Source organism: Eubalaena glacialis, chromosome 13 (genome assembly GCF_028564815.1).
Source record: "Eubalaena glacialis isolate mEubGla1 chromosome 13, mEubGla1.1.hap2.+ XY, whole genome shotgun sequence".
NCBI lineage: Eukaryota > Metazoa > Chordata > Mammalia > Artiodactyla > Balaenidae > Eubalaena > Eubalaena glacialis.
Genome location: NC_083728.1, coordinates 86,660,435 through 86,686,662, shown reverse-complemented (window position 1 = coordinate 86,686,662; position 26,228 = coordinate 86,660,435). Strand labels below are relative to the sequence as shown.

At 52.1% G+C, this 26,228-nt stretch overlaps 1 protein-coding gene across 6 annotated transcripts in view; it reads left to right on the top strand.

Moving 5' to 3' along the window:
- CUX1 (cut like homeobox 1) overlaps window positions 1–26,228 on the top strand; it is a 377,925-nt gene that overhangs the window by 331,877 nt on the left and 19,820 nt on the right. Inside the window, exons 21-24 of one of the 6 annotated variants that reach the window (XM_061209654.1) lie at window positions 5,672–5,974; window positions 8,197–8,385; window positions 14,438–14,702; window positions 19,653–20,883. The exons of 3 other annotated variants lie outside the window; for them this stretch is intronic. In XM_061209654.1, coding sequence (XP_061065637.1) covers window positions 5,672–5,974; window positions 8,197–8,385; window positions 14,438–14,702; window positions 19,653–20,361 — 1,466 coding nt within the window. In that variant the 3' untranslated portion in view covers window positions 20,362–20,883. Of the gene's footprint in view, window positions 1–5,671; window positions 5,975–8,196; window positions 8,386–14,437; window positions 14,703–19,652; window positions 20,884–26,228 lie in introns of those variants that run through there. 2 more of the 6 variants (XM_061209653.1, XM_061209655.1) reach the window with 2 other exon arrangements.

The following is a 26,228-nucleotide window of genomic DNA, read 5'->3' as shown; positions in this document are numbered from 1 at the left end:
CTCTTTGAAAGCAAGGTCTCTGTCTAATTTCTCTTATCCTTGGGGATTTCCCTGATGGTCCAGTGGTTAGGACGCGGCCCCTGGTTCAATTCCTGGTCGGGGAACTAAGATCCCACAAGCCACAAGGCACAGCCAAAAATAAAATAAAATAAAGCAAAACAAAAAATTTCATCTTATCCCCACTGCTGAGCAGGGTGTACAACACAGAGCAGGTGCTCTAAAAAAGTTCGCTTGGGCGAGTGAATGAATGAATGAAGGCAGAGTCAGGCTGCTGTGATACCGCAGTGACTGGCCGGTGGGGGCTTTCCACTCCTGAGCTGGTCAGATCCTCGCTCCACCCAAGTGACCTGGGCCAAGTCACAATGCCCGTCGGAGCCTCGGTTTCCTCGCCTGGAGTGCGGGGTTTATATTTCCGCCGCAGGACCATCGTGAGGATTGAATGAACCAGTGTGTAAATGCCCTTAGCGCACGGCTGCATTCACGTGAGGTTGTAAAGGTGTTTCAGTCCCCTTCCCTCATCCTAGAGGTGGGCTGGCTTTGAGGGCCTCACCATCGCATTTCTGAGGTCCGGGCACGTGGACACGTGCCTCAGCACAGTGCCTGGCGCACAGTGAGTGCACAAGAAACGTTCGCTTGAGCACTAGCTGCGGTTACAAGAGGTCATAGGACAGGGTTTCTTTTATTTATTTATTTTATTTATTTATTTTTGGCTGTGTTGGGTCTTCATTGCTGCGTGCGGGCTTTCTCTAGTTGCAGCGAGCGGGGGCTGCTCTTCATTGCAGTGTGCGGGCTTCTCATTCATTGCGGTGGCTTCTCTTGTTGCGGAGCACGGCCTCTAGGCACGCAGGCTCAGTAGTTGTGGCTCGCGGGCTCTAGAGCGCAGGCTCAGTAGTTGTGGCACAGGGGCTTAGTTGCCCCTCGCACGTGGGATCTTCCCGGACCAGGGCTCAAACCCGTGTCCCCTGAATTGGCGGGCGGATTCTTAACCACTGCGCCACCAGGGAAGCCCCAAGAATAAGGTTTCTTAACATTGTCTTCCCCCTCACCCCAGGATGCTCCTGCTGCAGTGCATCCCCTCTCGGAACGGCACCCCACACACCCCGTAGCCCAAGCCGCAACGTGGGACACACCCCCTCTTGCTCAGCCCTCTCCCTACATCCACTCAGCCCCCAGTCCTGTTGACGCGATCTCCTAAATCTCTCCTGAGCCTACATACTTCTCCCCACCCCACTGCCTGCCCTCCTCAGCCACCATCCGCTGTCCCCGACGACCTCCCAGCCCCAGCCATGCTGTCTGCAGGTTCATTCTCTGTACTGAAGCAACAGTGAACTTGTTTACTTTCTTACTCTTTGACGTTAGGCCTATAATGTTTCAAACATGAAATTACAGAATAACCCAGCGAATGCCGATCACCCAACTTTAGCCCTAACTAAAGGGCTAAACTGAATTGCTCATTATTCAATCCTGTATTTTTAAGGAATAAAACACCAGCCTCTCCCTAGTCTCATTCCTCCTAGAAGTCAGCTACCGTCTGTCCTGCATGTGCACTTTGTCTTTCCTGGACGTGATTTTATACCCTCACTACGGGTCTGACTGCCACACACAGCACATAGCGCGTGCAGGCTTTCGGCCTGTGCACCAGTGTTGTCATCTGTTTCGTCCTGCGCCTTGCCTTGTGGGCTCACCATTACGCTTTCATGCTGGTCCCCGCGGCTGTAGTCCTGAGCCTCTTGCCGCTGTTTATAGCACGTGGTATATCGTATGAACGTGCCCTGGCTCCCGACTGCCCAAAAATTAAAACAGACACCTTAACCAATTCAAAGCCCCTGCACAACCCAGCCCCTGGGGACCACCTCTCTTTGCCTCATATTCTTGCTACACTCAATTTTATTGATGCCTCAAACCCACCGAGTGTCTGGAACAATCTATCTCCCTTCCTTGTCACTGCTACTCCTCCCAACTTAGCTGGCTAATTCCTGTTCATGCCTGAAGTCCCCCTGAAATGTCACCCTCCCAGGAGGTCTCTGATCCCCAGGCCACATCAGTGTCCCCACCCCCCTGCTGTGTGCTACTGCCGTATTCCCACTGGCCTGACTCAACAGACTTAGGGAATGAGTGAAAGAAGGATGGAATAATGCATCTTCATTCATTCTTTCTGCTGGCACTTTTGTCCTAAGTAAGTTGATAATGACATACAATTCACATACAGTAAAATTCACTCTGCCCGCATAGAAGCGTTCTGCGCATTTCAATAATCAAGATATAGAATAATTCCATCAGCCTCCCAAAATTCCCTCGTGCCCCTTTGTAGGTAACTCCTGCCCTTCACCCCTAGCAACACTGATCTGTTTTCTGTCTCTGTAGTCTTACCTTTTCCAGAATGTCATCTAAATGGTATCACACAAGATGTAGCTGTTGAGTCTATCACCAGCATCTCAGTCGTGTGCCAGGAACTATGGAAGAAACAGCAATAAATCATGAGGAGATTTACGCTGCGTGCAGGGGAGACCTTTTTTTTTTTTTTTTTTTTTTGGCCGCGTTGGGTCTTCGTTGCTGCGCACGGGCTTTCTCGAGTTGTGGCGAGCGGGGCTACTCTTCGTTGTGGTGCGTGGGCTTCTCATTGCAGTGGCTTCTCTCTGTTGCAGAGCACGGGCTCTAGGCACGTGGGCTTCAGAAGTTGCGGCACGCAGGCTCTAGAGCACAGGCTTAGTAGTTCTGGCGCACAGGCTTAGTTGCTCCGCGGCACGTGGGATCTTCCCGGACCAGGACTCGAACCCGTGTCCCCTGCATTGGCAGGCGGATTCTTAACCACTGCGCCACCAGGGAAGTCCCAGGGGACCTTTATATAGACAAATATGTTCAATTTAATAACAACTCTTTTTTTTTTAACATCGAATTCAGGTTTCCTTAGCGCTGACCATGTGGCAGGTTCGTTCCTCATTACAACCCTGTCTGCATTTTTCAGATGAGGAAACCGGGATGTTGCAGGAAGTTAGGAATCCTATTCAAGTTAGCACCGGCAGCTAGTAGAGGCAGCCCCCATGCCCAGGCTCAACGCCTTAGTGCCAAGCCCAGGGCTCCTCCTTTTTTTCTTGTCTAAATTATTTTTAGTTACACAGAAGAGCACAAAGCCTTGTTCTTTCAAAAAGTCTTGTTTTAATCAGAGGGCTCCATTTGCTAATTTTTAGAAAAGAAAATATTTCTTCTTCTCTGTTGACCATGTTTCGTGTTCTGTAAGATGGTGAGTCATACGGGCACCTGTCCTCCTGGCACCGAGGGGCCTGGTCCCCTCACCAGGGGTCGATGGGAGCTGGTTGATGGGTCTGGTTTTGTGGTGCTTACTGGAAGTAGCTTTCTAGAGAACTGAATGACTTTCCAATGTGATGTTCTGAGCCTGTGGATTCGTGGTGTGTCCAGCGAGGCCGCTCCAAAAACGTGGGCCCAATTCTGCTCTCGGTGACCTGAGACCACGGTGGCACCTGTGTGCACTGTGTCTGTCGGTGAACAGTTGTCACTCAGCCAGTACAGTTCAGACACAGACTCAGGGTGGCGGTGCAGATACCAGCCACCCAGTACATTCCAAGGCCCAGTGGGGTTTTGATCTCGGTGGGGGGGCGGGGTTACCTTTGTCTGCAGTCACGGTTGGGAGCACAGAGGGACGCCAGTAACGTGTGGCGAGCACCTCTGGTCGGTTCTCTCAGAGGGTTTTCCTGGCAAAAATGCGTGCGAGTGTCTTGCTGACGATGCCTGGAAGAAAGAAACATGCCTCCACTCGAGCTACTCAGGGCACCCGCCTGCGCCGGTGCCCAGAACAAAACAGGGGTGGTGCTCGGGCAGCAGTGCCGGCCGGTATGTTCTCCAGGCAGCCATGGTTCTGACCTTGCTGTGGGTTAAAGGACACAAACCTGAGAAGAAATCTGTTTATCATGTGGGGAATTCATGCCATCCTTGACAGTGTACAGTGAGCAAGATGAATGATCTGCCAAAGTGGTCCCTCGCCTGGGTGACTCAGGGCAAGTTCACAGTGCAATTCCATTGCTGCTTCAGATTCAAAAATAACGTTTGCTGGGTTTTATATCCAGTTGTATGATGACCTGGAGTGAGCAGAGAGAAGAAATCCGATTTGTAGGATCCAGATTGCCTTAAGGATTTATATGGACCGTTTCTGCCGTTTACGTCTGTCTCTTTTACAGCTTTCACAAACCAGTGGGTTTTTTTGGTTTTTTTATTTTTAACCTGATTTTCCAGGTTGAGGACACAGCGTTATGTGATGGTGGAACTCTGTCCTGGTTTAGGACAACAGATGGGTTTATCGGTTGAATTGCAGTTGTTTTATTTGGGATTTTCTCTTTCTAGGTATTTATACAAAATATCCCTTGTATCTGGAATACATTTTCCATCCTCTTGAGTTGAGAATAGGTTGTTATCCTGGATAGCATATGTCCATCGAAGGACACTCCTGTTATACGATCAGTTGAAATTCAGTTACTCCTTAGTTTTACATTTTCTTTAGTCAGGTCGCGGGTATTGGGGGGGCCGCCCATGTGTGCTCACACTCACTGCGTGGCCCGGCCTCATGAGCTGTCATCTCTCTGGGGCTGTAGAGCCCTGTGCCAGCGCCTCGCCTGGCCCCTCACACAGGGTGCTGTGGGATCTCACCATGTGCCGTGCCTGGTGGGAGCAGGGAGTGGGGGCAGAGATTGCACCCAGACTCTGAGCCAAAGGCAGGTTTTACCCTGTGGGTAGGACCGCAGTGCTAGGTCACTTTGCATTTTCTCTATATTTGGAAATTAGGAAATGGCAAAAACCTTTATTCCAGGCATCCCAAAACTAGAACGGATGTCAGGTTTTACGGGTAATGCTAACAGAGAGGCCCGAAGGGACCACTCACCAACAGAGCACAGTGGCACTCCCTGCCGGGCACCTGCAACAAGACAGCTCCTTCTTAAGAAAGGAGAGCATGGAGACCTGACTGCCCACACTGGCCCCGTCTCTTCCGGTCTTGGTGACAGCATGGCGTAGACAGAGAGCTAGGCTTTCAGAAGCACATCCTGGGCTCTGGCAGAGAGCAGGGTGGGCACTCCTCTTCCATCGGTTCCCTCCACGTAGGGTGCCATGGAGCCCTCCGGGATCACAGTGAGAACCGACCTGGGGTCCCAGCTCAGCACTAGGTGGCCGAGGCCTTAGGTCTCATCTTCAAGGGTCTTCATCGCTGTGGTGACCACACATCGTAGGCAGCCCTCATTTAAAATACTACGTCCATTCATTTTGTGCTGGAAATTATGGACAAAATAAGTATGCAAATTATAATCTAGCCAAGGTACTTCTGAATTATAGAATTAAGGGGTTCCATCAGAAGAAATCATGACAGTGATAGCACGTGACTACTAGGACGTATTTTTTAACAGAATGCCCTTTATTGAGCCTTCAGAAACTTTCTCTTTAAACCCCTAGTTTTTCTTCTGTTGCTGTTTTTTATTTTTTAATACAGAAAATGAAAGGTTAATTCTCAGCCAAAAAACTATGAAACAATTCATTTAAATCCATAGACTGCCATACTGTCTCCTTCTTAAACAGACGTTTAATTAGTAATTCCTAGATAAGGAAAGTAGTTGCACATGGTGAAAGACAGCTGTTTTCAGCCTCGGTTTTCTGTGTGCTTTGATTACAGAAAGCACCCCAAAGACCTCTGCCAGCTGCAGCCCTGCACCCGAATCACCGATGAGCTCTAGCGAATCAGTGAAGAGTTTGACTGAACTGGTCCAGCAGCCCTGTCCCCCCATTGAAACAAGTAAGGATGGCAAACCGCCAGAACCCAGCGACCCGCCCGCTTCAGACTCCCAGCCCACCACCCCACTGCCTCTGTCCGGACACTCGGCTCTCAGCATTCAAGAGCTGGTGGCCATGTCTCCAGAGCTGGACACCTACGGCATAACCAAGAGGGTCAAGGAGGTGCTGACCGACAACAACCTGGGTAGGTTCCCTCCCCAACTGCTCGGTCAGGAGGTGGCAGGTCGTTTCCTGTTGGGAGTTCTCAGGAAGAACGAGTGGAAGGGGGCCTCAGGCTGAGCCAGCCAAAGGGTTTAAACGTTCACAGGCTACCTATAAGAACCTAAAATGTCCTATAGTTGTGAGCACTCAGGGTTCGTAAGGGTGTTAGAGGTCTAAGGTCAGTCCCAGCCCAGCCCAGCCCCGCCCCTGCACCCCAACCAGGACCTCTTGGAAGACAAGCATGCTGGCCGGAGCCAACTCAGGCCATACACTGCGACCACCGATGGGGGCATGGCCAGTGGAGCTCTGAATCCTGGGGGAGGGGGTGGGGATTGTGCAGAGCAGGGCAGAATCAGCACGAGCCCGGTAGCATCTGGATGGCGTCACGGGAGAGCCCGACAGGCAGGGTTCAGATTTGCTGTGAAGGCAACTCTGTGATCTGAGGGGTGAAACTTTTCACACCAGGGAGACGACTTCCTCCTCTTTGAGCTGAAGAGGCTCCATCGCAGCGTCACCCTGGATTTAGAGATGAGAGGCATCTTCACAGTTACTCCAGCTGGTCTTGGCTTCTCCGGGAAAGAAGCTGCCTCCCCTCCCAGGGTGTGTGAGAGGAGTAATAGACGCAAAGGGGGCCAAGTTACAGATGAATTGGGCAGCTTGGTCAAGACCCAGGCATCCTCTTAACCTTTGACCTGGGGTCTTGGGGTGTTCATGGGTTAGTCTCTTAAAGTCATAGCAGGATGTGTGTGTGTGCACACATTTTAAAGGGTGAGGGTCAGTAGCTTTCTTCAGGCTCTCAAATATGTCTGGGACTCAAAAATGATTGCGCGCCACTGCTGTGAAACCTCTAAAAGTAATACAGATAATTTTCTAAGAATAATCGCTTGATTTCCGCCGCCCCCCCACCCCGCCCCGTACAACTGGGTGGGTCAAGCAAATAGTAACTAGCTGTTCATATATATCGCTTTCCTGAACATAACAAGCTCCTTGGAATGAAATGAGATTCACTTGCCAGATTAGAATTAGGTAAAATTTGTTTGAAACTACCACAACGAAAAAATGGTAAGGTCCTAGGATGTGTTTATAGGCTAAACTGAGAGTTTGAAAAGCAGAGAAACCACAGGTTTACCAAAATCAGTAAATGTATATCTCAGTTAAAATGACTGATATCAAAAAAACTTAATTTCTCAAATCCAAAGCTTTCCATGCAGTAAACTTTTGCTTAGAGCCCCGCTTCTCTTGTAACTGCTGTGAGCGCAGCTGGGGGTGTTTCCCTCTCACAGATGGAGGACGTGAGCCGCAGGGGGAACAAGCCGGTGGTCCACGGTCCCCCTGCACTGAGGGGCAGAGCCGGTGTCGTGGTCCATAGGCTTGATGGTACCAGACACTGGCCTCTGATCCCGGTCTCCACTTCCACTAGCGGTCCTGTTCATTTAAGTGCTCCCGTCCAGTCCTCCAGGTTGTGCCTGGTTCTCGTGCGTACCTTTTTTGTGTGTGTGTGCGTACCTTTAAAAGTGGTGGCCCCTCTTCACTGGCAGCTGAATGGCTCTCAGAGGAGAGAAATTTTCTTTCTAAGCCTCCGACGAACATTGCAGACCTCACGCCGCTGTGCTCTCCAGAGCGGAATACCCTCTGATCAGCCTGGGGAGCAGGCTGCTTCAACTGCGGGGACAGACTTTAGAGTTGGAAATGGCCCGCTTTTCAGGAAAATAAAGCTGAGGAGCTCTTTCTTCTTCTCTTTCCTGCTGTGACCTTGGGTCAAGTGGCCTGTTTTCTCAGCAGGACCTGGTAACCTCACTAATCGTGAAAGGAGCCGGTGCAGACGGCCCTGTGGTTTGAGGCTGTAAAAGGGAGGTCTCCCCACGAGCTGCTTAACCTCCTGCGCTCGGGTTTGGGATTAACCACCTCTGATAAAAGCCGCAGGTGTCATCCAGGCCTCGGTTCATCCGAAGCCCAGAGGCTTTTTTGAGAGAAACCTTGTGTGTAGCCAGAATGCAAGAGAAATACTGACTCCATCACCAGTGGAGTTCGTTACCAGTCTGGTTGAGGAAGTGCTGCTACAAAGTGCTCGCTCTAAGCCAGGACCCAGCTGATCAGACTGTGGGTCTTGAACCCCCGTTTCTGATTTTAACCTGACACATACTTGTCCCGCCAGATCCCTGGGTCTCAGCAGTGACATCACTCTTGGTTCTGTTCTCTCTCTAGGTCAGCGCTTGTTTGGGGAGACCATCCTAGGGCTCACCCAAGGCTCCGTCTCCGACCTCCTAGCTCGTCCAAAGCCCTGGCACAAGCTCAGTCTGAAGGGGCGGGAGCCCTTTGTCCGGATGCAGCTGTGGCTGAATGACCCCAACAATGTGGAGAAGCTGATGGACATGAAACGGATGGAAAAGAAAGGTAACTCCCTGCCGCCTGCCCCAGCCAATCGCTTTCTCATTTATAAACGCGCTGTTGCTATTAAAGCCTTCACACCGAGCTGAGGAGGGACACTGATCCATGCCCAAGGGACTGTAAGGCAGGGCGAAGGATTTTTTGACGATCATCCACCGATGAGTACCTAAAAGGACTGGGAAGATTTGTGGCTTTTCCTGCCCAGCAGCCTGAACCCAAACGCATTTAGCCCTGGGGGGCACTGTGATAATTCCTCAGTCACCCTGGCGACCAGTGTACCTTTTTCTGCTTCAGGAGAATAAGGCCACTTGGTGGTGGCTCCTTTGTTGTCTTTTGTTTTGTTGGGTGGGTGGGGTATTAAAACACTTCATCGCACATGTACCACATGGCAGGGCTTCCACAAAGAGGTGGTTAAAAAATGCATTTGTAAATAAGAAGTCTCTGGTTCAGAGAAGTTAGCCACCTCCAGGGAGGTCGCCCAGCCTGGAGAACAGCAGAGCAAATTCCTGCCAGGACAGACCTCTCTCTTGCTGTGACGTTACAGTCTCTGGGGCTGTAGAGGATACGACCTCCTAGAGAGCTAAGAGCAGCTCTCTTCTCCAGACACATCCCGAGCCCTCTCAAATGCTGAGCAGTTCTGCTACAGGTTACGGCACAGGAGAAACCCTGAGGGATTTCCTTGGTGACATGAAGTGACACCTGCTCTGTGTCCTGGTTTGCACTGCACGTGCTGCCCCTCGTCAGTGAGTCCTCCCCTTGGAGGGGAGAGTCCTGGGTCACCTTTAGTGCTGCGAGCTCACCTGGTGGCTGCTGAATCCCTTAGATGTGGGAGAGTGGGCACCAGCTGCTGGTCTGGCCGTAGAAAGCTGTGACCGCCTCCCTTCCTCAGCCTCTGCAGGGGACCTCACCAAAGAGTGGGCATCACACCCACCCGTGTGACCGTGCCCGGCCCCACGCCCAGCGCACCCGAGCCGGGGGCGGGTGGAGCCCAGGCTCGTACCCTCTGAACTCACACCAGGGGCGTGTGCGGCTCACCTCCAGCCCAGCATCACTGTCCTCACCCAACCAGGGAAAGGGCTGGGCTCCGAGAGGGAGGGAGAGTCTCTGGTCTAGAGACTTGTAGTTGCAAAGTGCCTCCTATTTGCAGACACTGTGCTGAGACTTCGCTCAACCCACATAACTCCATCCAGTAGAGATATTATTATCCAGGAAAAATGAGGCTCTGGCATCATGAAACTTACCTGACTTCAAGTTGGCATAAGCAGGAATCCAAACGTGGGCTGTTAGGCTTCGCAGCCAGTGCTCTCAGATAGGCATGTGTTCTGCTGCCCTGGGCCGAGTGCCTGCCACGCTGGGACCACGTGCCCAGGCAGCGGCTGCCACGCCAGCCGGGGGGCTCCTGCCCTGCCCGCCCTCAGACTGCAGACCAAGGCTCTGACACAGGCCGCAGCCGTGGGCAGCTCCAGGCTGCTGCAGGCTCCAGAGGCCTGGGGCCACATCACACCCCCCCCAAAACTTTTTGACTTTTTATCATGGGAAATTTCAGACATAAAAGCAGAGAGAATGGTGTCGTGAACCCAATACCTCCATCACAGACTTTCAACAAGAGCCCACCCCAAGCGGTTTTAAAGCTGCGCGCGCTCTGTCAGAAGGCATCCCTCCCGAAGGCCACCTCCTGTGCACGGGCCCTGGCCCGACCACTCCCTGGTGCGCTTCTCCTGGGCCAGTAGAAAAGGACCTCAGTTCCCACAAGTAGATATCTGGGGGCTTCCGAGGCCTCCACTCCCTCCTGCACAGGCTCTGGGTGCCATCTTGTGTCACAGAAGAGTTACTCCCTCGCTGGGGCCCAGGCCCCTCCTCACATCCCGAAGTCCCTGAGCAGCTGCAGGCCCCCCGTCAACTCTCGCCAGTAGGGATGCTCGCTAACCAGCCCCAGCGGGAGGCCGAGGCATCTGACCCCTCAGACACAACAGCGGGTGACCCAGGGCACAGCACTTCCTGTGATTTCCATAGACGATCGGTCACCCGCCCAACGCGAGGGGGCTGGCTGGACAGACCAGGCTCATTTCTTTGTAGCCTCTTGACTCTTCACCACATTCGTTTTAGGGGGAGAAGATTTGCTTCTCAATTATGTCTGAGTTCTAATCATAAAATGGCACGTTAAGTAACTCCCTAGCCTAAGTTTCAGCATCTGTAAAATGAAGGTAATACTTTTTCCGGTGGTAAGGATTAGAATGTACCTAGTATAACAACCAGCACAGATAGGCGCTCACTAAATGAGAGTTACTAAAATAATTTGTATCCCTTTAAAATAGATGAAAATAAGCTTTGCCCCCAGTCTAGCCTAGATTAAAAATTCTGCACCAGGCAATCCAGACTGCAGGCTTCCCATGTATGCTGCGCTTCCTCCTCTTCCGTAAAAGCTTTTGCTTCTTCTCCCTTCAGCGCAAATCTTTTATTGTTCTCCTTTCTTTCATTCTTGTAAATCTCTTTCTCTACCCTAGTCCGCCCTCTGCTTTCTGTTCCCTTCATGAGATAGCGCACACACACACACACACACACACACACACACACGCAGCCTCAGCTAGCTCGGGGGCTGGGCTCCCCTCCCTGGAGGCTACAGATGGACCCTGATAGTCTTCTGTGACATTTGAGAGCCACGTGTCAGTGCTGCTGAAGTGTGTCTCCCTGGCTTCCCTCGGCTCCCGTGGACACAGCCCCGGGCCCCGCTCCCATGCCGTGGCGGGGCAGGGCGGAGGCGGGGAGCGGGGCTGGCCACCAACTGGCTGGCAGGGCAGGCAGTGCTGCCCAGAACAGACTTAGGTCAACCTCAGTTCTGTCACTTACTAGCTGTGTGACCTCAGGTGAATCACTGAGCCTCTCTAGGCTCCAGTTTTTCCACCTGGAAGTAGGAGTGATACTGGTCTGTCTCCCGTAGGGTAACTGTGAGGACTGGATGACAGATGTTTGCTGCTGCTGCTGACAGATAACTGCTCTTACTACCCCGTGCCGTTTGAATTAAATAACACTGTTTCTCAACTTTCATCAGTTTTAAGAAGTTTTAAGGAATTTTCAGACCGTATTCCAAATTAGTTCACTAGAATGACCTCTATGGATGATTCGTTCGCTCAAGAAGTCCAGATGGTTTTGAAGTTGAAGCGTAGTTGGTGATTAATGACACGTAACAGAAAGGAGCAGACGAAGCACACACAGCACTGGGGGAGCAAATATCTCCCAGGAATCACCCCCCACTCACCTCGCAGCCCACGCAGCACATCCCCAGGTGACAGTCGCACCTGAGTCCCTGAGCCTTGTCTCAGCCCGCTCCCCACTGCTCCTCCTAACCCTTAGTCCACAGTCAAAAGACACGTGAACAGCACACGTCCTCCCCTCGCGCCAGCTGCTGTGCCTTCCGGGCCGCGCATTTCCTGACCTCTGAGCCCTGCTCTGGCCGCTCCTCCACTCCTGGGTTAGGAGCCTCCTCCAAGCTCGGTCCAGCAGGTTTTCTCGAAGCCCCTTCTCATCTCCGTCCGCCAACCTCCTGCTCACTGTCTACGTTTTCTCAAGACCGTGGCCCCTGGATCAGCGCCTTCCTCCACGCCCATGTCCTGCCTCATCCAGGGGAATTTTAAGACCCATCTGACCTGTCCAGCACCCAGGCCTCAAGTTCTTTGACCTCCTCAACCCTTGATTCCCCAAATTGCATCCTCGCCCACAACTACTCTACCTCTCGAAGCCTGAGTTCAGGTCCCCCGTCACTGACCACATTCCACTGTCCGTCCACCTTTCCACGTTTCTCCGTTCATCCCACCTGACCCCAGATGGCCTCCAGAGCCTGGATATCCCCTCCCAGCCTTTCCCTCAGCAGTTTTCCCTCTGCTGCCCTTCTCTCCTTCCCCAGACCACCGCCCCCCGCCCCAATCCCCGCTTTGGTACTCTCTGGCCATGATACTCTATCGCACAACTCTGCATTCCTCATCCCCCTGCAAATCCCAGCCTTGGGTTAGCGCCCTGCCTGTCTTCTTCACCCATCCTCCTTGGCGTCTGGGACCTACACGGGTCGGTGCCGCCTCAGATTTGTATCTCCGGTTTCAGTAGGGTCCTCTGTGCTTCTCCCCACCCCCGCCATCACCCCCTCCATCCCCACCACCATTTCTCACCAACCTCTCTCAAGACTCCGTTTCCATCTCTTCAGATCACCCCTCCTCCTGCCTTCCTACTTCATAAAGAAAACCAAGGCTGTCAACTCTCCCCACCTCAGTCCCTATAAACGTGTCTGTATGTCCACCCACCCCACCCTTCCCCCCCACTCCTACTCCTGTATTCAGGACCCACCTCATGCACCTCCGGTGGCCATCTCCTCCCTCACCTGTAGCCCCAGCTCTCTCTGTCTTCTCCCCCATCAGCTTGGAAACATCAGCTCTCTCTCATCTTTAAAGGGCCACCCTCGACCTGGGACTTCCCTTCTAGAAGCCATCCTGTCTCTCATGTTTCTTTTACAGTTAGGCTTCTTAGAATAGTAACTCCTGCCCACTACCTCCACTTTCTCACCTCCTGTTCACTATTAAATCCACTGCGGTCTGGCTTCTGTTCCCACAGCTCCGCTGTATCTGCTCACCGAGGCCTCCAGTTACCTCCTAATGTCTAAGCACCCAGGACATCCTGGGTGCTTGTTGGACCTTCCTTTCTGCAGCACTGACGCAGGGACCCTCACTCCTCACTCATCCCTTCCTCACACCACTGTCTCCTGGTTTGCCTCCCGTCTCTGGATCCTTCACGGCTGCTGCTTCCTGGGGTATCCTCTGCATGTGGGTGTTTTCCAGGATTCCATTCTCGGCCCTTCTCTTTTTCATCAAGGTCGCTGACTTAACTACAGGTTCTGTTCTAGTGGTTCCAAGTTCCTTTCTCTAGCCCGGACCATTCTTCTGAGCTTAACACCTGTCTTTCCAACTGCCTACAGAACATCTCGACGTGGGTGACCCAGAGACCCCTCAAACTCCACGTTTCCAAGACGAACTGTCATCTTCTCCCTTTGATCTGCTCCTTCTGTGATACCCAGCCCAATGACACCAGCACCCAGCTCACCTCCCACGCCTGAGACCAGGGGGCCGTCCTCAGCGCCGCTCACGCTGGTCCCTCGCTGAGTCAGCCACCACGTCCTGTCAGTTCCACGCCTCACAGCTCCACCATCCGTCTGCTTTTCTCCAGCCCCATCACCACTGCCTTAGTGCAAATCTTTATTCTTCTTTCCTCCCGACTGAGCTTCTTCCTTTCAGTCCTTCCCACTCCACCCTCCCGAGCTGTCGCCAAGGCAGCCTTTCAGAAGCAGAGAGCTGATCACATCACTCCCTTCATTAGAATCTTTTCGTCTCTTCCCACTGCTTTCTAGGTAATACCTACGTCCAAACTTGTGGCCTACCCTGGCCGCCCATCTCTCCACCTTTAGGTCCGACAACTCCACCACACCCCACCCCCCATGTGCACGTGCGCGTGCACGCACACACACACACACACACAACACACTTTGACCGTGCTGTTTCGTGCCTCTGTGTCTCTGCACCCACTAGTCCCGCTTTCTGGAGCAGCCTCCGACCATCTTCTACTTCGCTGCCTAGTTTTTCTGGTTAATCCCTTTGTCCTTCAAGATTCAGTTTAATCATCATGTCTCCCAGGAAGCCTCCCCGGCCCCCTCCCCAGGCTGAGTTCAGTACTCTCCCTCAGCGCCTGCCTCCGTGGCACCCCACGCTTGCCTCCCGTATCACACCTTACTGGGGCCACCTATCTGTATACTTCTCTGTGTCCCCACTAAACCGTGGGTCGTGCAGGGACAGACGGGGACCTCACGTCACGACAGAGCAGGTCCTCGATGAGCGTGTGTTGGGTTTCAGAATGGTTCTGGTCCAGGTGTTTTGAGATGCTCTCGGAAGAGCGGGGAGCTGCCACGGTCCACACAACAATGTCTGGGAGCGGAGGGCATACCGCGTAGCGTCGGGGCCGCGGCCGGGGCGGGTCTCCCCGCTGCGCCTGCACCTCAGTCTGACTCCTCTCTCTCCCTCAGCCTACATGAAGCGGCGGCACAGCTCGGTCAGCGACAGCCAGCCCTGCGAGCCCCCCTCCGCTGGCATCGACTACAGCCAGGGCGCCAGCCCCCAGCCCCAGCACCAGCTGAAGAAACCCCGAGTGGTGCTGGCTCCCGAAGAGAAGGAAGCTCTGAAACGAGCGTATCAGCAAAAGCCATACCCGTCACCAAAAACCATCGAAGAACTCGCCACCCAGCTCAACTTGAAAACCAGCACTGTCATCAACTGGTTCCACAATTACAGGTACGGCCCTGCTCTCGCCCAGTAAGTCAGCTACAGCTTAGAGAGCGCGCGTTCAGTCCTCGGGAAGAGGCCGATGGGTACTGCAGAGACTGGCCGTTCACCGAGCACGGGGACGACGTGCTGGGGACTGAGAACTTGGGGTTTGGTCAGTTAATTGGCTTCTCATTCGTATTGGCGTTTTAAACCCCAAAGACGTAGGGTCATATAGTTAGAGACCAGAAAAAAAATCTCTCAGGGCTATCATTTAAAAAGGGAGAGTGTAGTCATTCATGGTTCCACAGTAGTGACCGTGTATTTGGTGATTTTTTTTAATGCTTTCTCAGGGTCTTTTACAGTATTGTTTTCCAAATTAGTTTGATTAGTTTTGTAATTAAATCAATTAAGTAGTGTAAGACCCTTTCTTCTGGGAAAGTCATGAGTTAATGAAGATTTATTGAGCATCTACTAGGTCTACAGACACTGAGCTGTGTGTTTTAACCAGCACTGTATCACTTGATCCTCACAACTGTGTAAGAGATATAGTTTTTTTCCACATTTTATAGATGAAAACATAAAGCGCAGAGGGGTTAAATAACTTACCTGAGGAGGGAAGGGCCCGGTGCTCTCCTCTAGAACAAAGGACTGGGGTAAAATGTTTGGATTAGATAATGGAGATCCACTGACAGATAATGAATTGTCGATCACCGCTATAACCAAGACTCCCTACTGCTCGAAACCAAGAATTCTCAGTGGCCTGATGGAAATTCCTGCCTGTTTAATGCCTTGTACGCGGCCATCTCGATCGCTAGTTCCCATCAAAACATCATTTTCTCTAGGGCTCGGCAGAACTGGGGTAGGTGCTCCTGGTTATACCAAGGTGACAAGTACATATGTATAACCAGTGCAGGTGGAGCCCTCATGGTTCCTCACCTCAAATAAGTGGCAGGCAACATAAGATCACAGACAGTCAGGGGCTAGAGGGAGGAGTTGTGTCTCAAACTGGGGCCTGCCTCATCGGATAGGCTCTGCTGGAGCTTCTGACAGGGCACAATTGTTCCCAGGTTCTGAACAAATTGGAAAATTTTTAACTATTAGATGGAAGCCAAAATAATACCTTTACTGCTGATGAAGGCTACGTTAGCAGATGTAGCTTAGTGTGAGAGCCAAACAGACTTGCTCCCTGACCCTGAAAACCAGGCCAGTTTATCCATCATGGCACCACTGGCCCCAGCAGGCCTCCCCATGTGTAGGCTGGCTCCCAAGAAGACAAAGTACATGAGCTGAGCACGGCTAGCTTATTCATCCTAAATTTACCAGTCAGACAAAAACAGAGGCAGAGTGAGGTCAGCAGTTACAATAATGGAGAGCTCCCTCTGCACGGAAGGAAACCTCCAAAGTAGTAAACTAAAGTGTAGTGAAGGCTAGTGAATGGAAACTTGGGCAGAAGTTCACCAGAGCCTCTCCTTGCCAGGTGTCACACAATCCTCCTTTCACTTTCTAGACACAAAGGTGCGTTTGAATGTGTACTTTTGAGTCTTCTGCAAGTTACGTCCATTTTAATGCAAGAATCACAACCCTGGACAGGGGTGCCAGAAGCTGTAGATCGCTGAGTATCTGGGTAAAGGTGCTACCAGTCGCACAAAACATCTCCAAAGCCATTTCCCCTGGCCCTGCTGGGGCCACCTTTTTTTTTCCAGATCCCCCTACAGGCCTCAGTTGAGTGGCAGTCACTGCCTCCTGGCCAGGGCATGCACTCTCCACGTTTCCCAGCTGGCCTCCTGACCACCATAGTACTGCCATCACATGATGGTCAGCTGGTCATTGTGGAGATGCCTCACTTGAGCATTTAAGCAAATTCAACTATAAAGAGAGAAGGGGGAGATGGGAAGAATAGCAGTAGAACCTCAAAAGCTAGTCATGAGCTCAGGTCCAGACCTAGAATAGATGGATGCGCAATAAATGCCTTCCGTCAAACGTACTCCACAACAAAGCAGGCTGGTAAGTCACGTGGGATAACCAAGGGCAGAGATGAGTTTCACCTGCGGAGATCTGGATGACTATCCTGGAAGAGGTATGATACGGCAGGGTCTTGAAAGAAGAACTGAACTAGAGAAGAATTTTATAAGCCACAAAATAGGTTGGATGAGAAGCGGCACCAGGTCATTCAGAACTGGCATAAAGCCCAAAGAATTGAAGTCCCTTGCCTAAGGTCACCCAAAGGAAAAGTGCAGAGCAGAGATTCCAACTGAGCGAGCACTCTCTCCGTGGCTTTAGCTCTTCCCTTAAATGCTTAGTCCAGACCAGCTTACCTGGTACGTCCCACAGAGCTTCACACAAGGACGAGCACACAGTAGCACTCAGCACACATGCACTGAACGTGTTTAATTCCTAAGCGAGAGGGCAGTTTCTTAGGTTCTTTCCACAGGAGTTAAAGAGAAGTTGATTTATTTTTTACTGCGCCACTGGAACCCTTAGTGATGTTTGGGGTCGATTTTTGCCCCCATCAAAAAAATAAAATAAAACTTTACTTCCTCTTACCCTTTCACCCTAAGGAAATTAGAAGTATTCTAGGGTGACCATTTACCCAGGAGTTTCAGAACAACATAGCACAGGACACCGGGTCTCCTGGAGAAGAACAGGTCCATTAGAAGAAACTCTTCCAAGCCCTAAAAGCCATGGCATCCTGTCAGCCTTGCATGACTTGTCTGAAAACCAGATTTGCTTCTGGGACCTGATCTTTCTAGACCAGAAGATAATCTTCCTCAGGGACATGGAGACAAACCTAGGCTAAGAAGGACGACGTCTCGTATCTGCTGAGCATATAACATGTGCCAGGCACTGAGCCAAGAGCTTTGTAGATGTTATCTCTTCACTTCCTCTGATCAGCAGTCGAATTCAGTGCTTGCTGCCAGCCCCGTTTTACAGAGAAAGGTTATTATACACGTTAGCCGAGCCAGTGAGGGTGGCAGCCTGGATCCCAGGCCCTGGGCATGAAGTTGTCCCTTTCCTCCCTCAGCCCTTCTGTCTCAGCCTCAGTGCTTACAACGGGGACTTTGTCGTTGAAAAGGCAGCTAGATGGTAAGAACAGAAGAATAGTTCCTTTTTTTTTTCCTTTTCCTTTTTTTTTTTTTTGGTCTACTTTGTGTCCTGTAGTATACATTAATATTTAATTGTAACATCTCTGCAAGGAAGACAGTATTCTCCATATTTTTCTAAGGAAACTGAAGCTCATAAAGGTTAAGGAACTTGTCCAAGTTGCCCGGCTAGTGAGTGACAAGCCAGATTTCAAACCCAGGTTTGCGTGGTTCCAAAAAGCCTGTTCACCAAGCCGGGCCAGGCTGCCCCTGAGACTCTGAGTTAGTCCAGGGTGGGCCTGTGGCCTGGATGGGACCAAACCCTCAGCTGCCCGTCTAGCCTCCCACCTCCGTAACCAGGGTGGAATGGGATTGGGTGTTCATCCCAACGGGCATTTCTGGCTGCCAAAGGGCTTAAAAGCCAGCAAAGAGCAGGTTCGCCCTCCCAGCAAAGTGCCCAGGAAGCTGTTTATGGGAGCTGCCATTTCACGGGCTCCCAAGGTAGCCCCAGGGAAGGAGGAAAGTCTTCCGTTATCCCTGGGAACTTCTGGGGGGCTTCAGGATCTCACCCGCGTAGCTCTGGTCAGGAATCATCTTCAGGACAAGGGTCAGGGCTCACCCTATGTGTGGAGCAAAAAACCATGTAGCAGATAACCATGACCAGAGTTCTGATATACTGGACTCAACTACAGCCGGATTCTCCCTGGCCCCAGCCTCCCTACGTCCAGCACAGGACCTGGCATATTGTGGGTTCTCAAAAAAATGTTACCTTTATTGAGTTATATCACTGTAGAAAATATCTTCGTGTGTGCCTAACCCCAGGGCTTTCTGCAGGCCCAGTTTCTGCAGGACACTGGGCTTCGTGCTCCTTTCCCTGAAGATGCTTTTCCACTAACAGTTGGCTCATGATCAGAGGCTCTTTCAGCTCTTTGGAAGAAACACCTAGGGACGCTTCTGACTGAGCCTAGTACTGTGAGCATGATGGGAAGAGAAATTCCGACACAAAACAAAACAGACTTAACAACAGCCCTGTCATGACATCACGAAGGGCTCCAAAACAGGGAAGGCCAGGGCCCTTCTGTAGCTGTTTCCTTCAGACCCGACAAAACAGTGAAGCACACTTTCCACCGCAGGCTGAACTCAGCTTGATTAAAACATGCTTGATGCGTTGGAGCACGTTATTTGGTCTCCTTCCTGCTTGATCAGAAATGACCCTTTCCTGGTTTTCTTTTAGAGGAGGGAATTAGTTGAAATACATAATTTGTCAGAATCCCGCCTCAGCCTTGACCAGAGGCCCTGGCCCATGGCTCAGAGCGGGACACTGAAGATTTTCACTTTGGGCACCGACTAGTAATTGGTTCTCTGTCACGAAGTCCAGATGAGGAAGCAGTGGTTATCATTCACGCTCTCCTTCCACGTATGAATGCAGTCGGCCTTTATCACTGTACACCAAGCACCACGCTAGGCCTGGGGTGTGCTAAGAATGGGACCTCGCCATTCACAGCCTGGTTGGAGGTGGAGGAAGCGTGCCATTAAATAAGTAACGCTGGCGCTCCATCCTTGTGAAGAGGCGACTGGCATGCCAGCCAAGGGACAGGTTACGCAGAGGCACCGAGTTTAGGAAACCGCGGGGTCTTTACTGGCTCCTGGCTGGGTTGCGGGGGGGGGGGGGCGGCTTTAAAGAGGGGCCGCCCAGGAGCGGGCCCTGCTCCGCTCTGGGGCCCGTAGGGGCCTCAACGGCTGTCCGGCGGGAGGGAGTGTGAGATGCGGTGCGGTGGACGGAGAGAGGGCGTCGGGGCGGAGATGGCAGGAGGCTCAGGCCGCAAGGGAAGGGGCGCAGAGCGCCCGTGCACGCGCGGCGGCCCCCTCATGGCGCCCCCCTGCTTGTGTCTCGTAGGTCTCGGATCCGCAGAGAACTGTTTATTGAGGAGATTCAGGCCGGGAGCCAGGGCCAGGCCGGGGCCAGCGACTCGCCGTCGGCCCGGAGCGGCCGGGCAGCGCCCAGCTCGGAGGGCGACAGCTGCGACGGCGTGGAGGCCGCCGAGGGCCCGGGCGCCGCGGACGCCGAAGAGTCGGGCGGCCCCGCGGCCGCCGCCAAGTCTCAGGGAGGGCCGGCCGAGGCGGCCGCGGCCCCGGAGGAGCGGGAGGAGGCGCCGCGGCCGGCGGAGAAGGCGGAGCCGCCGTCCTCGGGGACCGCGGCCCCGGACGCCGCCACCGACGAGAGCCGGCCCCGGGCGCCACCGCCGCCGCCGCCGCCGCCCGAGGGCCCCGCGGACGGCCCGGGGCCCGTGCCAAACCCCGCCGCCGCCGCCGCCGCGCCCGCGGCCGGGGAGGACGCCGCTACCTCAGCCGCCCCGCCGGGGGAGGGCCCGTGCAGGGCCCGGGACGGCGCCGACAGGAGTTCCGCTTTGCCAAGCACCAGCGCGCCCGCGGCCGCCCGCAGGCCCAGCTCGCTGCAGAGCCTCTTCGGCCTCCCGGAGGCGGCGGGCGCCAGGGACTCGCGAGACAACCCCTTGAGGAAGAAGAAGGCCGCGAACTTGAACAGCATAATCCACCGCCTGGAGAAGGCCGCCAGCCGGGAGGAGCCCATCGAATGGGAGTTCTGAGAGGGCGCCGCCCGCCCGTCCCGCCCGTCCCGCCCGTCCCGCCGAGCCGGGCCGAGTCTGGCCGAGCCGGGCCGCGCCTGACCGGGCAGGGCCGAGTCGGGCCGAGCTGGGCCTAGTCGAGCCGAGCTGGGCCGAGTCTGGCCGAGCCGGGCCGAACCGGGCCGGGCAGGAGGGGGGGGCGCCGACTCCGCGGCCTGGACCGTGTTGCGCACTTACCGCCCTGCGGGCCACAGGGCAAAATCGCCATAGGCCAAGGTGCATATAGAAAACAAAGGAGCATTAAGCCCAATCTATGTCGTGTTTTCGAGGAAGAAAACGGAAATGTGTAGTCGAGCTTTTTTGTACCCTGAAGTGTTTTTTTTATTGCCCTAAGTGATTTCCACAGGTTCTGGAATAACTCTTACAGCTTTGCCTTGCGCCCTCCTCTTTCGTGTGGGCTTTAAAAAAAAAAAAAAAAAATCAAACCCACATATTAAAAGGGGGCTTTTTATCTGCCATCTAATGGCTTCAGAGCGATAATACACTATTATCTTCTTAAACCAGGAAAAAAAGAGGGGGGGGGATTTTTCAGAAAAATTTAAAAAGAAAGTTTTTGTAGCTGTTCAGTTGCCACTAAGAGATTGCACAGTCAAACCGACTCTAAACACACTAGTTTGGATTCCTAAATATTTTCAAGCAAAGAATCTTCTCCTTTGAAACTTTGAATTAAAGTAAAACACATTTACTTCACATATTTTTTAACAAAAAGAAAAGTCACATCAGGAAACTATCTGATTTTGTGGTAGCTGACGTAGTGTTTTCTTGTACGTGAATAGAATCCTGACATGTAGTGCACATTGATCCATAGCTTTAACTGACTCTGGGCTTTTGCTGACCAGGGTTCGTTTAATACACTCCATTCTAGGCCAAATCAGGACAAAAAGAAAAGATCCGAATCTAGGTATTTTATAATCTGCTTTTTAACCTCTAACCGCAGAGCACGCTGATCAGACCTCATATCTCGGAGGTGTAGGAGACAAGTTAGAACTGTAGCATGTACCCATTCATTTTGTTTAATTTATGGTGTCTTGCGTCTGTGTTAGTGCGTCTTGCACACATACGAGCGTTGAAAGAAAGGAGGAAAGAGTAGGCCGCGAAGGTCGCCGCAGGCAGATCTGGGGCCACACAGGGCCCCTCGTAGGCAGCAGTCTTTCCACGACACAGAAGGCACCGCACCTCACACCACTCTCCCGGGCACCTGATGGACTGAGCCCCACCAGGGGACGCCGCTCCCTGGGCCTGGGCAGGGCTCGCGCGCGCACGCGCTCTCTCTCTCGCTCGCTCTCCCTCTCTCTCTCTCTCTCTCTCTCTCTCTCTCCCTTTCTTCCCACCACAAGCACTGATGACTGTTGACGTCGTGGGAAGCCTCCTTCCTTCCCTGCAGAAGAGAGAACGTGGCAGTCTGGGCTCGGCTCCCACCCCCGTAGAGATGGCCCAAACTCACACCAAAACGCTGATGCTCTTCACATCCAGACCAGACCATTGGCCCTCCATTCATTTTGCCTCTTGGAACGTTCTTTTATGCACAGTTTAGGGCAGTCTAAGTACAAATCAAAAGTCTAACTTGTCTCTGATTCCTCCTGTCGTCTATGTGTATATGCGTGAGAACAGAGGTGGATGAGAGTGTGCGTGTGTGCGTGTGTGCAATTTTATACGTCTGTGTATTTTCTTAAGTACCTGTGCACACATAGAGTGCATTACTGCCACCTTTTTTCAATAAGCTGTTTTATCAGTTATGGCTTCTACAAGTTTGCTAATTTAGACTCCTTTATTGCCATATCTTTAAACTAACAATAGATGATTTCGGTATATATATATATTTTTTTTTGCTTATTTATAGGTGCTGTATTTTATTATCTGATTGTTAGGAAGGGATGAGAGGGGCAAATATTCTTTAGAGGGATAGACTGCCGGCAGTATTGGGTATAATTTACAAGATGTAGTTGTCATACTGTATATTACTGATTGAAACCTTTTTGACCGTATTGTGTATCATTGAAACCTTTGTCTTAGGTCAACATCTTTGGATGACATTTTAATGGTGCATTCATTATTTCTTAAGTTTAATTAATATTACCTTTTTTTGATTTGGGGGGGGTGGGAGGGAGTTCTAATTTTAAAGGTATGCTCCCGCTATTACACCTCAGTGTGCTTGTATTAATTAACTTGTAGGACTTTGACTGTAAGATGTGAAACCACATTTCTTGCATGATGTTTTAGAAATTATGTATTTCATTTACAGTCTTTTAACCTGCAACTGCAGCACTTAGTTCAAGTTTTCACAAGTTTAAGAGTCACTACACTAAAGACAATGCCTTTTCATGAATAAGAAGTTTGCAGAAGGCTCTAGGAGGCTGGGAGGCAGGCCGTTTGTCTTTCGATGGTTGCATATCATCTCTGAACTTGAAATCGGGTTCAGTGAGCAGAGAATTCAACATGGAGGAGCTTAAGGGGAAAACGGATTCACATCTGGCTGAATCCAGGTGCGGTGAGAAGAGCGAGTTTGCATTCGTGACCCGCACGGCAGCAGCAGAGCCCCTGACAGTACTGTGGTGTCCTCTCCACGAAAACCTCAAGGAGGAATTTTGTCGTCACGTGTGCTGAATCTCCAAATACCTGATTTTCATTAGAACGAAAAGCAGGGCGTTAACAGGGAATACTAGGGTAGTATTTTCGTTTTAAAGGCATGACTGTTATTTACTAAGGTGTGAAATCTGAGGAAATTGAAAAAGTATAAATCTGTCCATCCTAGTGGCCAAATAGTAACGTCGAAAACAGCCGCTTTGGCTCTTCCAGGCAATTTAGTCCTTTTTGTTGTTGGTTTTTTTTTTTTTTAAAAACTAGGTTATTGTTGATTTCCATTCTATCTTTTTTGCCAGACTTACATCTGGGTGCTCGATACAATCAGTTGGTTAAATTTTGCTTGCAGTTCCATGTTTGTATTTTTTCCTCTATTTATTTTATTTTATTTTATTTTGATTGCGATCCCAACCCTATGATCTCTTGTGTTAAGCTGTCACTATAATACTTTTAAGAGCTGCCACTAAATAACAGAAACCTGGGAGGGGGGAGGGGGTGTCCCTCTCCTCTTTGCGACCCTCATTTTGAGTCCAAGGGTTGATCTTTCATCTTGAGAAGCAATATTCAAGTGCCTTGAACAACATCCTCTCCGTGGGCTTTACCTTCAGCTGGCTGGCGTTCCAAGCAGTAGCTCCCACAGGCAGCCGACCTCTTCCTCTTTCCGCTCCATCAGTTTAAAAAACTGATTTGTACCTCTCCCCTGGGGAAAATGGTTTCGTATAAAACACTAACACTTAATTACAAGCTCCATTATACCATTTTAAATGGCTTCTTTTTGTTAATTGAAGGCAGTGTTCATAAGTTAAGGTTTTTGCCGTTACTTAGCTGGCTAAGTGGAGGCTCCGCATACAATCAGTGTTCACATTCAGCCTCTTGACACTTGGTTCCTGCCCACATTCTCCTGTGGTGTCTGAGGTGGAAGGAGTGTGGGTTCTCTCCCAGCCCTGTGCCCGCTCGCTCCCGCCACCTGGCTCCCAGATGACCTCTTCCCTTGAACTTCTGGATCAGGCAGGGTTGTCTGTGATTTCTGTCTACCAGGCCGCCCTTCTTTAGAAAGGATTACCACAGCCATCTAGCTCTAACTCGGTTTTCCTCAGAGCCTACCTTCCCAAAGAACATCACGACACGAGGTGGCTTACGGTCAGCAGACTGGAGAGAAGTCTCCAGGAAATGCCAGGATCTTGACTTGTATGACTACTCTCAAGCCATGGCCACTACGTCTGGGAAAGTGACCGAGGCAAAAAGATGAGAGTTCATGGCCTCCCTGGGACAGTTTCCCTGAACTTCCAAAGCACAAATGCCTCCCTGCTCATCTCCCTCCTGTGGGCCTCTTTGTTTTCCCCCCATTTACAAGCCACATATGCTGGTTGGTGGTCCAGACCCAGAGTACGACAGAGCTTTGGGTTAAGTGTGCGTCTGTGCTCCCTCTGGCCGTGAGAGACCCTCCCCAGCCAGCCCCAGGCCCAGCCACCAGCTCCAGGAGGAAGGAAACACCCGAATGCCTCCATGCCTGGGGCCACGTCAGCCCACAGCCCTGAGCAGACCAAGCAGAGGGCAGGTTGTACGCAAGCTCTGGCATCAGCTAACTATCCTCTGATCACCCAGAAGTCGTGCCCTAAGAGGTTGGGACGAGTCACGGGACAGCTCTGTCCGCAGGCAGGTGCCTTTCTGGCTAAAGTTGGCCTGGATTTCTTTGTTCTCCCTGAATTCATGTCCTTACATGCAGGGGTGATCAATGAACTCTATTGACTTTCTATGCAATGTTTTTCATTCCTCTGATTGTAGGAAAACAAACCTCCCTGAAAATAGCAGAGGAGCCAGGGGGAGCATAACGCCCGTCCTTCAGGGGTGGGCACAGAGTGAAACAGCGATGGTGATTTACTAGGTCTTGAACTTGGGGACAGTAGCCTTTGCCTTAAATGCACTATGGCAGGCACCTCTCGACGGGCCTGTGAGAACAAGAGTCTGTCCTTAGCCGTCCCAGGCTGCTCCTCTCTGAGGCCAGTAAGCCAGCTGCGTGGGGGAGATGGAGCAGGGAGAGGTCTTGGCGAGCGTGGTGGGCTGGTAGCTGTGCCCCTTCAGCCTGGAGGTTTGGCTCCCTCCTTGGATGTCCTTTGTTGTCACACTCATTTGTCCCCTTCTACCTCACTAACCATGCTCCCACTCGACCTCACCCCTCACCCCTCAGAAACATGAGGCAAGTGGGATCCGGGAAGAGAAAACCTAGAAGTGTGGCGTCCATGAGTGTATCTTGGCCTGGTGGGCAGGCGGCTTCCCTCTTGGGAGCACAACACGGGCAGACAGCTGTTCTCTGTGAGGCACGGGGACTCTCCTCTTGACTTCCACCTGTTCCTGAAGCTCTCACAGCTGTTTCCTTTGCAGGCAGGGGCCGTCTCGGGCCTCAGAGGGCCTTGCCTTTGGCCCGCCTCTGCACTCTGTCCATTCCTGCTCAGCTGTTAAGATCCGTCACAGCCATTTCCCTTGCCCTGGGCTGCCCCTCCATGGCCACGTGAGGTCACTTCCCCAGGATTCCCACTTGGCCTCAGGGAGCTCTGTTGTCTCTGGCACTGGGAGGTTATCGTTTCAGCCCCTCTGTGAGACCTCCGTGGGAATCTTCTGAAGGACAGGAGAGAATACGGCCTTCTCCAGCCCTCATGCCCAGTCTTCAGTCACGTGACCCTTTCTTCCCCAAAGAATAGGCCAGTTTCCGCCCCGTGCTGAAGAAAACCAGCTCCCACGGCTGCTGGTTAGGTGAGGTGGCCAGAGTGTTCTGATGGAAAGAATTTGGAAGCGCTTACCGGGAGGGCTGCTGCGGTCTTGTTTGGGCCTTGATGGCGTTAGGGGAGCCTTCGTGACCTCCGAGGCAGAGCTCCTGCCCTAAGTGTCAAGGTGGTGGCCTGGGCCTCCAACATGATGTACGTCTGTTTCCCCAGTGCACTGAATGTCGGTCCGGCCAGCACACCTGCTTGCTTAGAGGATGGTCCAGTTTGGCAATGTTAATTCCCATTCCCATCCGTCGCTGCCTTTTGGTAGATGAAAGCTACCGGGAAAAGAAGGGAAAGCAAGTTGCCAATTAAAGTTCCAAAAAGATCAAGGCTTTGAGACCCTTAGAGACGTGCAGAAAACTGAGGCCAGAGCACTCGGGGCTGATCGAGGGGGCAGAGGAAGGGGCGTGGGCAGTGCCGAGCTGAGCATAAAATGAGCCCTGCCCTGGAGTCTGCCCTGCCCTAGCAGCCTGGGAGCCTCAT